This window comes from Thamnophis sirtalis, unplaced genomic scaffold, assembly GCF_051295495.1.
Source record: "Thamnophis sirtalis isolate CommonGarterSnake01/CBP01778 unplaced genomic scaffold, rThaSir2_p1.2 scaffold_11, whole genome shotgun sequence".
Classification (NCBI taxonomy): Eukaryota; Metazoa; Chordata; class Lepidosauria; order Squamata; family Natricidae; genus Thamnophis; species Thamnophis sirtalis.
Genome location: NW_028261391.1, coordinates 23239028 through 23256478, shown reverse-complemented (window position 1 = coordinate 23256478; position 17451 = coordinate 23239028). Strand labels below are relative to the sequence as shown.

Genomic DNA, 17451 nt, shown 5'->3' with positions numbered 1-17451 from the left:
GAAGGGGAAGCTTGTTAAAAGGGAACAATTATGGACTAGAGTAACTGCTTATGGCTGAATGCAAATAAATATTCTATTTACATCTAATTAAGTTTAATTTACTACCATACACATTATTACCAGCAGAGACCAAAACATAATCAGGCTTACACACCAGTAAATTTGGAACACACTGTGTGTTTACTGAAAATGCAGAGGGGCAAAGGGCAATAAGATTGATCCAAAAGGTGTGATTCTAATATCAAACCATATTCATTAATATTGGAACTCATCACAGGAAAGCGACTCTCCCATACTGTGAATGGGACCTGAAGCTATGGTCAAAACCTGAAGCTGCTATTCTCTGCCAGAAGTTCATGTTAAAAGGCTGCTACACAGGATACCCCAAACTTGTTTCCATTTTCTTATTTGCTTGGTAATTGGCAGCACCTTCAATTGAAATGAAACACAATTTTCAGTGAGTGTGTATATTCCTTTTTTTAAGGAACAAAACAGAATATTCAAGTTAATTTGGCTTCCCTATGTGAGGTGATAGGAAAGTTGTATCAGGCAAGGACCATAGCTGAACAATGGTTGCAGAGCCACCAATAAGCAGCATTACCACTTAATAGCCAAGAAGGGGCAAGATGGATGAGACCGCAATACTAATTAAAAACATCTTTCTCCAGATAATGGTTATGACAATGGGGTCATCATGCTGCATGGTTATAGGGATAGCAGCCTCAGCATATACACCCTTAGGGTTACAGAGCAGAGAATGGGAACTGGTTAGTGGTCTTGTGTGACAGCCAGCCAAGTTAATGAGGCTGTCATGGAACCTACTCAATAGCCATCTCGTTCCTTATATATTTCAGCAAGACTTGGAGGACTTGGGAAGCCAGATCCTGGACTGCTTTTCCTACTGCTTTTTTTTTGTCAGTGGTTCCACAATATGATTTTGCTTTGAATCTACTTTTTGCATCACAAATATATTTTACCCACACCTCTATTGTAACAAACAATGATTGATAATAATAAGTAGGTCATAGAATTATAATTAACATGAATTCATGCTTCACCAATTGATTGAACTCCACATTAATTAGCTCTTCTAGACCTCATTTCTCAAACTACATGTATATGTTGATATTTAGTGAGCATGTTAGATATGGATCAAATACATTTCATATGGATCAAAATCTATGAACCCATTAGTTCCAATTTACCTTTTATTCAAGGAAGTAGGAGCCTAAATTAATCTGATCCCTTTATTTTCTAAGACAAAGGAATTTTTTTCAAATACTTTGAAAAAAAAGGGATAACTATCCAGACTTTTAACACCTTTATACTAATTGTAAGAAGTATTAAGATCTGCTATCACCTTAATTTAATAATCTGAAGAATTTGTTGCAGTGTTGCTTGGTAGTTGAACATTTCCCTTTCCTCTATGAAATGAATAAATATATAACACTTAACAATATAAACATCACAATCCTGATGCTTTGTGACTTATGGTTTGATAGTAGAAAGAATATATTACAGAAAGAAAGGAGTTATGATAAAATCTTGGAGCGAGATCTGATCAATATTACCGTATATGTATAACTGCCAAAAGGAAATTTGGAATATCTATCTATCTATCTATCTATCTATCTATCTATCTATCTATCTATCTATCTATCTATCTATCTATCTATCTATCTATCTATCTATCATCTATCTATCTATCTATCTATCATCTATCTATCTATCTATCTATCTATCTATCTATCTATCTATCTATCTATCTATCATCTATCTATCTATCTATCTATCATCTATCTATCTATCTATCTATCTATCTATCTATCTATCTATCTATCTATCTATCTATCTATCATCTCCATCCATCTATCTATCTACCCATCCAATCGAACATTTTCTGCTTTTATTTTCTTATTTTTCTATTGTTTTCTCTGTTTTTTTCTTTTTTCTTTTCCTTTTCTACATTTACCTTACTATATACATTTTTCTTTTTCTTTGAATGTATTTTTAATTACCTATGTAAAAAAACCTCTTACAACCATGTAGTCCTTTTTATTGGGTGGATTTGAGCTGACAGAATGGAGCTGAGCATTTGCTTGATGGGTGCCCTTCCTGATGCCTATGTGGAGCTCATAGTAGATATTTTCTCTTTGCACCCTGATAGAGAAACATCTTTTGCTGCCTAGGATTGAACTCTCAAACCTTCCGAGTGGGAGGTGAGTATCTTCAAACAACATTGATTTATATCAATACATCTCAAGGGATTACAGTTAACACTGATTTTAACTGACAGCTACTTTAATGATTATTTTGATCTTTATGTTCATATTGCACACACCTGTTGAAAGAGAAACATGATATGGATCCATAGTTGAGGCTGGTGACTGATGAGAGTAAAACCGGATTTACTGTACAGGCAGTAGTGACCTTTCAGGGGACAGATGAAGGACAACTTTGCTACACAACTTTTAACTGTATCTAGGAACAAATATACACATTATTAATATCAACAATAAATAAAGATACACTATATGTCTGACTAAACATTACTATTTTAATAGTTGTATTTTATTGCAACATAACTTATAACAGAAAGGAACCAAAGTAAAATTCATCTAATTATAAACCAGTGGGTGATTTGCAGCATTTCTGGGTTTCTTGTTTTAAACTATAGTCATGGTCTAAATTATGAAGAACACTTCAGATAATCAGGAAGTGACTGTTGGATGAAATGACAATGAGGGTCATTCAGTTTTAATATTCAAAACAGATTCCTGACCTCAGAATGGTTTTAATTCTAAGGACTCAAGGTTCTAATCAAAAGGAATTTCTTACAAGCTAGTATAAGCTAGTATAAGTCAACAAAAGTAAATATTTTTTTTTAAAAAAATGTACTTCCACTTTTTAAGCTGCAGCCTCATATATGGAGATCAATGGTGAAACTCATTTTTTTTTACTACCAGTTCTGTGGGCTTGGCTTGGTGGGTGTGGCAGGGGAAGGATACTGCAAAATCTCCATTCCCATCCCACTCCTGGGCCATCCAGAGGTGGCATTTGCCGGTTCTCCAAACTACTCAAAATTTCTCCAGAATCTGTCAGAACCTGCTGGATTTCACCCCTGATGGAGATGTAGTGTAAGTGGTACACAGCAGAAGAATATGGCATTATCAAATGTGGGATCCATCTTATTGCTTATAGAATGCCTGGAGTCTCCAGCAATCCGACAGTGATATTGACATGCCCTCTTCACTTCCCTCTTCTTTCTGTTAGGTACTTTGCAAATGGAAAATTTCACTTGCAATAAAAATGAGCAGCAACTTTTTTTTCCCTCCTGTGTTTTGCTCCATTGGGTTATATGGGGCATCTGACTTATCCTGCCTTTCACTGTATACAGGTAGTCCTCGATTTAAAACAGTCCGTTCAGTAACTGTTCAAAGTTAGAACAGCACTGGTTTTTTTTTTACATTTTTGACTGTTGCGGCATCCCAGTGATCACATATTCAAAATTGAGGCGCTGACTCATATTTATGATGGTTGCAGCATCTGGGGGCATGTGATCATCTCTTGCGACCCACTGACAAGCAAAATCAATAGGGAAGTCAGATCCACTTAACAACCGTGTTACGGTACTAATTTCATAACTGCAGTGATTCACTTAACAACTATGGCAAGGAAGGTGGTAAAACGGGACAAACTTCACTTAACAACATCTTGCTAAGCAATAGAAATTTTGGCCTCAATTGTGGTCGTAAGCTAAATACTATCTCCAGTTTCTAAACATAATGGCCAGTCAGCAGAATTAAGTAAATGGGCCAAAATACAGAACAATAATGTTAGGACTTTGCTACCATAGTGAGAAAATGAGATGTTTTCCATTTCCTTTCTTTTTCTTTTTGGAGTGGGAAGAAGAATTTATTTATTCAGCTACTCTCCCATCACAGTAGCTGTTCTATGCTGAATGCCAGATAATATGTCTGTGGTTGATGGAACATAGCATGCTTTTTTAATTGCCATTGTGCCAAAGAATACACGTCCAACATCAACTACATTTTAAGACTAGAGTTGTGTGTGAAGATAAGGTCTCATCCCCATATTGCACTAAATTATAGATCTTACATTTCAATGATTTTGAGACTCTAGAAAGAGTGCAGAGAAGAGCAACAAAGATGATTAGGGGACTGGAGGCTAAAACATATAAAGAATGGTTGCTGGAACTGGGTATGTCTAGTTTAATGACAAAAAGGACTAGGGGTGACATGATAGCAGTGTTCCAATATCTCAGGGACTGCCACAAAGAAGAGGAAGTCAAACTATTCTCCAAAGTACCTGAGGGTAGGACAAGAAGCAATGGGTGGAAACTAATCAAGAAAAACAACAACCTAGAACTAAGGCGAAATTTCCTGACAGTTAGAACAATTAATCAGTGGAACAACTTGCTTCCAGAAGTTGTAAATGCTGCAATACCAGAAGTTTTAAAGAAGAGATTGGATAACCAATTGTCTGAAATGGTGTAGGGCAGGGGTCCTCAAACGTTTTAAACAGGGGGCCAATTCACGGTTCCTCATACTGTTGAGAGGATGGACCAGCTGGGTGGGCATGTGACTAGGTGGGCATGGCCAATTTAACAGTCCATTGAGCAATGCACACAGATTAAATTTTAACTTGTTTTGCTCCTGGGGTTGTTTTCTTTGCTTTTGATTGCCTTTTCTTTTCACTAGATCATTTTTTCAGTTGTTTAGGAGTCTAGTGGTCCACTTCAGTTTTTCAGCAATTTTTCTCACCCCAAGGAGCTTGAGAAATCTCTCTCTCCCTCTGTCTCTCTCTCTTTCTGTCTTTTTCTTTCTCTTTCTGTCTTTTTCTCTCTCCCTCTGTTTATCTATCTCTCTTTATCTATCATCTGGAGATGGGAGAGGTGAAAAATGGGCCATTTTTGCCCATTTTTTGACCTCCTGGGGTTTCTGTGTACCCTGCTTTTCACCGCACCCCCCCGAATGTCTCTGCAGGCCAAAATTGTTGGCCTTACCTTTCAGTTCCAGCCCACCGGGCTCATGAAGGTAAGTCCTGCACTCAGCTGAAGAGTGGGAAGGGCGATGTGGGAGGGGCAGCCTTGTGGTCCTGCGAGGGCTGGATTAATGGCTTCGGCAGGCCACATGAGCCGCGGGCCATTGTTTGAGGAACCATGTTATAGGGTTTCCTGCCTAAGCAGGGTGTTGGACTAGAAGACCTCCAAGGTCCCTTCCAATTCTATTCTAATGACTAGTGTTGTCAATAAAAACCATCTTTATCCCTAGAAAATTTTGGGTGATTCATCTCATTTTTGACCAAATAAATTATATCATGGAAAATTTAGCTTTTACTGTAGTCTTATCTAAACTGGTTATTTCCAGATATGTAATTTTAATTCCCAGAATTCTAAGCAGTGGCCATAGTGGCTGGGGGAATTCTGGGTAATGAAATATGTATTTCTGGAAGGCTAGAAGGTGACTCCTTTTAAAGTTTTCCATCTGTTGCTTGTTAAAATATTTTAATATGTTTAGTTTATTTTCACATTTTTATTAAGGCTATATTACCGCTTGTTACTGGTTGTAATTAACTGGTGTATTCTGTAAGTAAAAAGCTTTCTAAATTATGCTAATTGAATGGACTTTTATGGTGTAAAATATTATTCGATTCAAACATAATATACTGCCATTATTAGGAATTGAAGTTTTATTTGTGCATTTAGTAACAGTGAAATAAACCTATTGCTGATAGGAAAATATATATTTAGAATATATAAACAAAAGTATAATGAGATGCTCATTACATAAAAGTGTACAGACATAAAAGATAGGAATGATCATGTTTTTAAGGCACTGAGCCTCATATTAATCAAAGTATTAATTACATTATTAATAAAAGACCCTAATTGATCACATAAGACTCAGAACCTATGAACCAGAATTATTCACATTTAAATTAAACTTTAGAGAGGAATCTCAATATTATTATTTCAATAACAAACACCCCCCCCCCAAAAAAAAAATTGTCATTTGTGTTTGTAGTGATGTGTCCAGTACCAGCTGGAAGTACTATGAACATTATCACAGAATATTTTAGGATCAATGGAAGGCACATCTATTTGTTTAATAATAAGGGGAACATAATAAATAATGGAAGCCATATGGCTAGTGATGAATCCTTATGATAAACCATATATTAAGCAGTAGGAAATATACACATAATAAAAGACCCCATCATGCTCTGAAATATTTTTTTTAAATCAACAACATATGGTAGGCTTTTTAAATATCACTTTGAAGAGTTGCAGGTTGCAGGGATATAATTTGGTCATGTGGATACTTGAATATCAAAATAACATTCAATGTTAGAAAGAACATTCTATGGAAAAAAGTGAGGAGAACAGGGATTATGAGGGGAATGTAATATAAAATGATGACATATTTCTTTTTAATACACTGTCAGTACTTTTACGCTGCTGCTACAATTGCTGACATATTCACTTATTTATTTCTCATGTGTTTAATTGGGCCTGCAGTCTTCCTCCATTTTAATTCTTTGCGGCTTGACCAGAATCTCAGTTCTAACTGTGTCCAGATTGCATTTAATATTTATTTTATATGTAATATTCAAAAGCACAATATTTTATATAAAGAACAGGAGTCAGGATTTTTTTTTAAAAAAACAAGGGGGTTGAAGGATATACCATTCACATGAGAAATGCATCATTACGTTTACACATATGCACTGATTGATTTGATGTTGCTTGACTCCAAACCACTCTGGGCATCTCACAATACATAAAACAATAATAAAAAACCCCAGTAGAACCGAGAGAAACAAACAATAAAATCAAACTCAGACAAAGAAAAGTAAAACTGTTGAAGCCAAAAAAAAACCAAACATTCCATCAACAACTGACAACCAGCTACTCCAGCCCAAGTCTTGGAAGAACAGCCAGTTCTCTATGGCTCTTCAAAATGCCAACAAGAAGGGAAAAAACCAGGATTTCAGGGGGAATCTCATTCCAGAGAGCAAGCACTGGGATAAGAGAAGGCAAACTTCCTGTGTCTTGATAGACAGCATTTTTATTTGAAGGATCCTCAAAGGTGCCAACTTTGTCAATTTGCATTGCCTGGGATAGATACCACAGGAGATAGGCAGTCTCTCAAATTGGATCCCGATACCATGAAGAGCTTTAGAGGTTATAACCAGCATCTGGAATAGTACTGGAAGCAAACTGGCAACCGGTACAGCTACTGGGGAAATGATACCACATAGTCATAGCAAAGCATGTCCATAACTTTCTACAGCACTGTATTCTGGATCCGTTGAAGTTTCCAAGTGGTCCATGTAGATCGCTTTGCAGTAGTGGAGCCATGGAAGTGACAAGTATATGTGGGACTGAGAGGCTTCCTAATCCAGGAAAGGATGCAACTGAAGCATCAGATGAAACTGTGGCAAAGCCTTCCTGGCCTTACCCTGCCAACTCAGTGAGCAGGAGTTGTGAGTTCAGGAAAGTCCCAGATTGCCCACCACCTAGGGGTGAGATTCAGCAGGTTCTGACAGGTTCTGGAGAACTGGAAGCACAAATTTTGAGTAGTTCAGAGAAGCAGCAAATACCATCTCTGGCTGGCCCCAGAGTGAGGTGGGAACGAAGATTTTGCAATCTCCTTCCCCCAGGAGTGGGAGGGAATGGGAATTTTGTAGTATACTTCCCCTGGAGTGAGGTGGGAATGGAGATTTTGCAATAGCCTTTTCCCAGGAGTGGGAGGGAATGGGAATTGTGTAGTATCATTCCCCTAGAGTGGGGTGGGAATGGAGATTTTGCAATATCCTTCCCCCAGGAGTAGGAGGGAATGGAGATTTTGCAATATCCCTCCCCCAGGAGTGGGAGGGAATGGGGATTTTGTAGTATCCTTCCCCTGGAGTGGGGTGGGAAGGAGATTTTGCAGTATCCTTCCCCTGCCACGCCCACCAAGCCACCCACATAACCGGTAATAAAAAAAAAATGAATTTCACCACTGCCACCACCAAAAGGGGAAATTCAACCCCATTCAATATCAAAGGTGAACTAGCCTTGGAACCAGGTGATCCCAAAACCCACAACCATTCGGTCTGCTAATCTTACAGTACATACTTTACAACTAACTGCTCTGAAGCTTGCAATTAACAAGTTTCATTTTGGCATAGAATCCAGCTAAAAGTCACAGTTTAAAGGTATGTTGGTGCGTGATGGGAAAGAAGAAAAGAAACTGACTTGTAAAATTTAAGACTAAACAGGGCTTAATTCCATCTAATTTGTTCTTTGGCTTTGGCATATTGATACTAATGGTGGTGTCATGGATGCAGGAAGAGTTTATGGCACTTGCATAGCAACAGCATACCGAGAACACTCCAAATAGGGACGTCCAAGAAAAAAAATGGTTTAACACAGTAGTTGTGTTTAACTCCACTCTCAGCCATGAAACCTGATTGGGTGACCCATTCTCTCCCCTTGAATGATCTAACAGGATTGATATGGGAATAGCTGGAGAAGAGAGCACTATGCATGTGATCTTATATTTCTCAATAAGAGATGGGATTAACATTTAATAAAAATAATATTGTTCAGGGAAATTAGAGTAAAAATAACTCATTCAACTTCCAGAGCATGAATCAATTAGTATAACGTCGAATGAAAAGCATGCCAAACAAAGGCCACACAGAGCATATTGATAACCCACAGTGTATATAAAAACATCTGAGTTAAATCAGCTAACTGCTAGAATAAAAATAAGGTCAAAATATAGTCTGCTTGCTTTCTCAAAGAATGTTAGTAACAAATTATAAAGGTCAATTTTTCACGAGAGAAAATGTCCTAATGTTTTCCTGGGATGTAGAGAAGAGTCTTTTGTGGTTGCTCATTTACAAAACAGTTTTTACAGAGCACAGTCTGAGTAGCCAATATAAATGAAATGTAATTCTAACTTGCTGCAATCAGTAATTCCACTGTAGCATGTTGGGCTAATTGAATTTCTCATATGCAACATTCTAGAACAGGGGTTTCAAACTTACATCATCATGTTGTAATCATGTGATGTATCACGACTTTTCCCATTCGCTGAAATGCAGGTGGGCATGGCCAGCATGTGACGCATCCGACCTGCGGGCCGCAAGTTTGACACCCCTGCTTTAAAAGGAGAATTCTGATTGATTGGAACTAGAGCCTGGGTCACATCATGTACAATACAGTTTTTTTTAAAAAAAGTTTCAGAGGAAGGTCAGAACTGATTCCCCTGCTAATACTATTTCCATGAAGTCCTATCAACAGTTGCCACTATCCTCACCAAAACATACTTACGTAGGTAACTGTACAGAAACAATCTCTCCCAAATTAGTATTTTGATAAGGACAGAAGTCCCTAAACACACACATTTGTGTCAGTACACAATTTTGTTGAAATATTATTGGAGATGTTCTGATATGGAGATAACTCTGCACATATATTAAGTAACAGATTAGTATGGTTTCTACCCTAATGTCATTCAGGAAACTACTGAAGATCTGCTTGTTCTGTAGGCAGTCAGGTAAGGGTAATTGCAGAGCCTCTGTCTTGTTTTGTTGTGATCAGATTGACTTTGGGTTTTTTAGGGGTGGTGATGGTGGTTATTTTGCTCTTTGGTTGATTACATTCTTTATATGTTGATTTTTTTATTTTTAGCCTCCAAGAATTGTTTGGGAGTCAAGGAGCCTATAAAATAGACAAAAGTTTATTTTAAGGAAATACACAAAAATGTTTTTTCCCCCCAGGATGGAAATATGACTAGCTTTGGCCGATATTCCTGTTGCAACCCTACTTTGGGTGAGAGAAGTTGCTGCAGTGACTCATGTTCTCATCACCAACTGATTTGGATACTGCAAAGTACTCCATACGGGGTTGTTTTTAAAGACTATACAAAAGCCACAATTGGTTCCAAGTGGAGCAGCCTGTGTGTTAGCTGTTACACCTGTGCTACAAAGCCTGCACCAGTTACCTCTTGGCTTAGGGCAGGGGTGTCAACATCAAACTCGTGATGACATGTTGTCGTCACGTGACGTATCACAACTTTTTCTCCTTTGCTAAAGTGGGGATGGGCATGGCCAGCATGTGACACATCTGGCCTACAGGCCGTGAGTTTGACACCCCTGGCTTAGGGGAACGTATGAAAGTGGTGTTTTCAACTTTTAAAGGCTTCTATGACTTAGCACTAAGTTATCTTTAGGACCCGTTTTCCTGCTAACCGTGTCTTGACCAATTTGATATTTTTAGTAGGTGTATCAATCGTCCGGAATGGCCTTCCATAATTAATTAGATGGGGCCCCACTTTGAGTGCTTTCTGGAAAAAAAAATGAAAACAATGTTCTTCTGAAAGGCATTTGGATATAATGCTGTATTATATAGAGATGGTTACTGAATTACTGGCTCTTGTTGGAAATTTTATATTGTTTTAGGTTTTTAATTACTGATGTTTATCTTATGGATTTGTGAGCTTCTAGGTCCTTTTAGTTTGCAGTGGGATCAGAGGTGGGTTCCTACCTATTTGGTCCAGTTCAGCCGAATAGGTAGTAACTCCGGCGGACACGTGACCGTACCGGTTCTATGATTGGCAGTGCCATCTTGATTTTCTTTTCTGCACATGCGCAGAACAATCTTCATTAAAAATGTAATTTTTATTCATTTTTTAATATTGTCCGCATGAACAGATTGTTTTAAATGAAAATGCACTCGTGCACAGAGCATTTTTTTTACTATCGAATTGGTAGTAATGGTGGCCGGAACCCACCCCTTAGTGGGATATAAACATAACAATTAATATAATTTTTAAAGAAAATTTATACAGCCACCCATCTCATCAAAGTGACTCTAGTGGCATGCAAAAGATTTTTTAAAAGCCAAGAAATAATTATACTATAATACTTTTTAATCATTTTCAAATGGTTTCCTAATCGCTTTCCATTTTATGCTTTTTAAAAAATAAAACTATCTTTACCATATTAAAATAAACGGTATTTAAAGTGATAAACTCCAATGGGAGGTTGTTTGTAGGAGAACAAATTCTCATAGATGCCCTATTGCCCCAAATAAGGAGCTGTGATTCAGGCTTAAATAATTTATTTTCTCCTTATTAAAAATCCTCTCTTTGCTCCTGGTTTCTGAATTTAGCTATTTGGATAGCAGATCAATCTTCCCCTTAATTATACTGATTTTGGTTCTTAAAATCCTATCGCAAAAGTCAACTTGCAAGTGTGCATCTATGTCAGCCTGTGACTTTCTACAATATGGGCACAAAATTCGATGTATGGAACTTAATATCAAATATAATAGAAAACCAGGGGTTGGGGTTGTTTTTTTTTGGTTGGTTAGTGCTTTGAAATTGGCACAGTGAAAATACAACAGCTCTTCAGAAACGCTGCTCTGTGTCTCTGTGAGTTTGTGGTTATATGGAGCTAGTCAAATACCATCTGTCTTCAATCACGCTTTGGCTCATGCCATGCTTAAATTTATCAAAGGTTCCAGAAGCAAGCATTGCAGGGGAGCGGTGATCTTTTCCATCTATTTCATCATATGGTACCAATTATCTCAGACTACAGCACAAAACATAACACCAGACAATCTCAGCAGATCCAGGACAGCACTGCCCTGATTTTTAAAGCGATTTAGGTCATACGATCAATATTTTGGTTTGTTTAAAATAATTTTATCTTGTAGAATGAAGAAGCTTAAGACAAGCTTTAACAATCAAGGTCCTTTTCTCAATGTAATCTCGGCAGTGTGCACAATTATCTGTTAATATCACTCATGAAAAGTCCACGGCTGATACGAAATTTGGATGTCTCCATGTCTGAATGGGCTGTCATCACTCCGAGGCAACTAATGGAAATTTGGTTTATGCTCCTCTGTTCAACTATTTTCCAATTTTCATTTATATCTTCAACTGCCCCTCATCCATATGTGACCCAGCTCAAAGACACATCACAAAATTGCTACTGTACAAGTGAGAAGCCTCTTAGGAAAGAAACTATGATGTGTAAACCACATCTGTAGCAATAACTTTTCACTTGCCCCTTGCTCGTTTTAAAAGATTACTACAGGTAGTGCTCAACTTACAACAGTTCATGAGTGATGATTCAAAGTTACACTATCACTGAAAAAACTTATGACCATTTTTCACACTTACAACTGTTGCAGCATCCCCATTGTCACACGGTCGAAATTCAGACACTTGGCAACTGACTCACATTTATGATGATTATAATGTCCCAGGATCATGTGAACAGCTTTTTCAACTTTCTGACAAGTAAAGTCAACAGGTAAACCAGATTCGTATAACAACTGTGTAACTAACTTAACAACTACAATGATTCGCTTAACATCTGTGTCAAGAAAAATGAAAAATGAGGCAAAACTCACTTAACAAATATCTTGCTGAACCACATACATTTTGGGCTCAACTGTGGTCATACGTTGAGGACTATCTGTATACTGACTGATTCCCTAGATTTCCTGTACGTTTAAAGGGTTGGAGTTTTTTCAAGATAAATAACCAATATTTGCAACATTATATAGTAATAATAGAAAACCAATAATGTTCTATCAGATATGTATTCAGAAAAAGAATAAGGTAGAAATTTAGCTGACAGTTCAATTAAACACATTTTTAAAAACTGGGAAATCACAAAATCTACCATATAGTGCAATGTAAAGTCTTGAAAAAGTAGAAGTCACGTAGTAAAAATAAAAGTATTATTTTTGAAAGGCGATATTTTTCCAGCAATGTAGTCACAGTTCATTTCCAAGGACAGAACTGAACTTCAAGTTATAGTGCCCAGTTTTAGAATGTACACATTCTACAGAACTTTATTTCCAATTTAACATGCATGGATTTGCCAATATACGTAAATAAATATCAGAGTACCGAATTGTTGTGGAATTTATTTTTCAAAATAAACAACATTTCAGAAGAAACAAACGTTAGCCTTTGCCAATATAAATAAAACAATTTCATTTTGCTGCAAAATAATCGAAAAAATTGCTTCTTGGCCTTTGGGCTAAGATTAAGGGTAATAAAGCTGGGAAAAAAAATCTGTTACAGATTTTTAAAACAAATTTGTGGTTCCTTTTCCTGACGTCATTCTATTTTAACCATAATTTCTTTTCCTTTCCTTGCTTTTCTTCCATGTCCATTTTTCCCCCAATATGGCACTACTAGATAATAAATATATTCAGGCGGGCAGTGCAATGGCTCAGTGGTTAAGACCACTAGAAACCCTGCAGCCCAGGTTTGAGAACTGAGTGCCATGTAAAGGGGTGGGCTGAGCTCCTCCTATACCTTGCCCCAGCTCCTGCTCACCTAGCAGTTTGAAAGCATGCAAATGCTAGTCGATAAATAGGCACCACTTCAGTGGGAAGTAACAGTGCACTGTGATGTCATGCAGGCCACATGACTGTGGAAATGTCTTTGGACAGGGCTGGCTCAATGGCCTTGAAACAGAGATGAGCATCGCCCCCTAGAGTCGTCAACGGCTAGTGGAATAAAATCCGCAGGGACTCCTTTTACCATATTCAAAAACTCTTATCTGCTTTCTGTGTGTTGTCATAGTTGCATTCAATCTTTTCTTCATAACCTTATAGAAATAATTTTACTAGGACTGTCTGACAATAACTGCTTGAGTCATTGTAAGCTCACGCTTGAGACATTAGTGAAAAACCTTTAACCACTTTGCCTATTGTCAGCCTCTCATCCAATTGCCTTTAGTTTTTCCAAATATCAAGCTTTCTTCAGTTACTCTTGCCAGTGGATTGTGTGTCTGTTGTTTAGATTATATCTGAGCACTCTTTGGTTAGAATGATGGCTATTCCATTTTTTTCTAGTCTTTTTCTTGCAGTAGAAGATTTTACTTCTGGTCACATGGATGCCTAAACATACAACCACAAAAAATTATGACCATAATTTCAGGCTCAATTCTAGTCAAGTCAATTTCAAGTCAAGGGTTACCTGCATAAACTCTATGTTTATACATATTTGTGTATTGGACATTTGGGATAAAAGGTGGGAGGGGGTTACCTTTACAACAATACCATATGTGGCATTCCTGCTAAAGATAAAGACAGGCATGGTCACATTGGGCACAATTTGACCATTGTGCCGCATTTTAACTCACCTGCACTCATACCACTCTATGCAAGCCAGAGTTTCTAGAGATTCTAACCCTGCAAGCCAACATAGCATTTCCCACTTCTCACTAGCTTTAAAGTACATGCAAGTATACTGGCACACACTCTATCAAAATTAATTTTTTAGGAGCAAATATATAACATTCCCACAATATTTCATAGTTATTGCCCCACTGCAACAGCAATTTCAGAACTTGGGTATTACAATGTTATAACCAATGAAGGAGCAAGGGAGGAAGTGGGGGCGACTGTATGCCTTGAGTACAATCAATAAAAGAAGGGTGATGCAGAAGATGTGAGGAAACTAATGGTGGGTCTGGAGTCAGGTCACTGAGGCTTATAGGAAGATCAGCTACTTGGTGATGATGGTGGGAGCAGCAGGAAAGATAAGAAAACGTGTGTCTTCACATCACTTTCAACTGCTGGTGATTGGCCTTCTGCAGCACTTGGCAAAAAGTGCTAAAAATTGTAGTCATGTGACTGTGGGATGCTACAAATGGTCATAAATGCAAGCTAGTTACCAAGTGCTCAGAATGTGTTCAGTTGACCACATGAGACGTGTGTGTTTGTGTGTTTGTGTGTGTGTATCCAGCTGTTGGAACTTCAAAAGCAGGTTGTAAGTAGCTCTGGGGAGGTCCATTGTAACTTCAAATGGTCACTATGCCACCAGTTGTTAAATGTTCAGTGTTTTGACCTACACTGCTTTGCCACAGTGGTCCTTACATTATTATTAATGAAATCTCAGCAAATGCTATGAAATCCTTTTTTATTCACTTAAAAAAGTCAAGATGCAACAATGCAATGCTCTGTCTACTTTTTATCTGCGCCATAGCCATTATCTTGACTTTGTTTTTTTTAAAAACCTATAATTTAAAAATACCCTTATATGTAATTGTAGAAACCATACAATTTCTAAATTGCAAGAATCTGAACACTCAATAGATGGGAGCAAAGAGATTTAAAAAATCGTAACCCTTTGCTGCTATTTAGCGATTGTTTGATTTTTTCCTTTATTTATGGTAATAATTTTTGAACAGTTTCTTTAAAAAACACTAGAAACGGACATTTAATTCTCAGAACAGAAATGGAGAAATTATAGCAGATCTCCTAAATGCCAAATTTGAGACCAAATGTATTAATGGACTATCTCTGAATATCCTTAAGCAATCGGCATGAGTGTTTATTTGTGAATATATAGTAAATGAGTCACATCACGTTTTCTTACTCTGGAAACATTTTGTCTCAAGAGTCTTACTTAAGGAATTTTCAGGAAATGATGATGGTCAACTAAATTCTGCAACAATGATGCCATTAAAAAGCGATTATACTGGGAACTATCGTTGATTTTGGCAATGAAAAGGAATGAAGGTGCCTTTTATAAACTGTTCATTGAATGGAAAGTGTTTCCGTAGTTTTGCTCATGCTTTCCAGGTGACTTACTCTGTAAGATGTACCAGCAGTATACATACCCGCTTGCATCTATAGCGAATGGTCTGATGTCAGCAAAAAGTATTATCTTTGAAATCGTTTACTCCATGATAAATAATACTTCTTAAAAGTGTTTTTATAATTAAGTGGTTGCTTTTCCTTAGGAATAGCAACTGGGTTGTTTATTGGTTGGGGAGGCTGAAGCAAGCTGTATATCAGAGGTATATCAGAGATACACATTGGTGCATAGGATTAAAGTTAACCAGCTTTTGCTGGTGTATGTAAATATTAAAATGCACATTATGTCAAATAATAGTAATAGTAATTAGATATATACCACTTTATAGTGCTTTACAGCACTCTCCGAGTAGCTTACAGAGTCAACATGTTGCCCCCAACAATCTGGATCCTCATTTTACTGACCACAGAAGAATGGAACGCTGAGTGAACCAGTCAAGATCAAACTCCTGGCTATGGACAGAGTCTGCCTGCAATACTGGATTCTAAGCACTTCATCACCATGGCTCAGTGATTATAATGGTCATAAAGAGGTGTATTGCAGCAAATGGGATTTTTTTTCAGAATAGCAATAACAGCGTGCCCCAATGGTTGACTTTGAATTAATTCATTTTCAAAATATTGGTTTTTCCAGATTTATACACTGAAATAACTGTTTCGGGAAAGCACAATTCAATCTCAAGTGTCTAGTCTGTTTTAAATGATTTATTTAGTTCTGGATTGTTAGGAATGTAACGGTTGGGTTGGCAATATATAAATCATGTAACAATACTATACCTGTTTCTTTAAATCATACTGTAAAATGTGATTGGTTGCTGTTTTCCTCAATCAGCCATAAGAGGGAGCCAGAATGACTGTTAGCTCTCTGTTCGTTAGATGCTGGGCTGATCTGATCTGAGTGCCGTGAGCTATTGTTAAGTTTTGCAACTGTTAGCAAACTTTGAGTAGTGAACTGATTATATGATACTGTACTATGTTATTTGGATTATCTCTTAACTGAAAGATGTTGATGACTTATCCATGTATGACGTGGACTGTTTGATGGACTCTGATACTTCTATTTCCACGAAAGTAAAAGCCTATTTAAACTGCACTGTCTCTGTATGCTGGTTTCTCCAAAACACTCTCACAACACTTCGTTGAACGTACTCACTCTCCCAATGGGGAGCTTACCTAACACTGGTTATGGGCCCAGAGTGTACCAGACGTAGCTAAAGGAGAGTTGGTGTTGATACACAATACCCTATACAGACAGCTGTTTATTTAGTGATTGCACTATCCTGGAGAAGATAGCGAGCGACCCATCAACAAGCCTATCTATGATAACCCGGTTGGATGGAACAAACTATGTTTCCTGGTCTATGAAATGCAGTCTCCTCCTGCGTAGGGAAGGTTTATGGGATGCGGTATACAATCCACTGGATGTAACTACTTGGAATCCAGATAACGATGATGATGCCAAGAAGATAGCAGATTTTCAGCGATGCAACGAACGGGCATTGTGTATTATTGGTCTAACACTGAATGACCAACAATTAATACATATTCGTGGGGAAAATTCTGCTGCAAGATGTTGGGAGAATTTAAAGAGTATTTATGTACGTGACACTGTAGGTGCACACATATATCTTACACGAAAACTGTTTAGGGCACGTCTTCTGAAAGGTGGAGATATGTTAGCTCATTTAACCTTAATGAAAGGGGTTTTTCAGGAGCTACATGAAAAAGAATTAATCTTTTCTGAGCGGCCCCGACCCTTTGGAACGAGCTCCCCGTAGAGATTCGTACCCTCTCCACCGTCCAGG

At 37.5% G+C, this 17451-nt stretch overlaps 1 protein-coding gene across 5 annotated transcripts in view; it reads right to left on the bottom strand.

Annotated features, from left to right (window-relative positions):
* Positions 1-17451, bottom strand: part of VEPH1 (ventricular zone expressed PH domain containing 1) — a 151473-nt gene that overhangs the window by 32179 nt on the left and 101843 nt on the right. For all 5 annotated transcript variants that reach the window (XM_087725325.1, XM_087725329.1, XM_087725328.1 and 2 more), the window contains exon 9: positions 2342-2481. In XM_087725325.1, coding sequence (XP_087581451.1) covers positions 2342-2481 — 140 coding nt within the window. The remainder of the gene's footprint in view (positions 1-2341; positions 2482-17451) is intronic.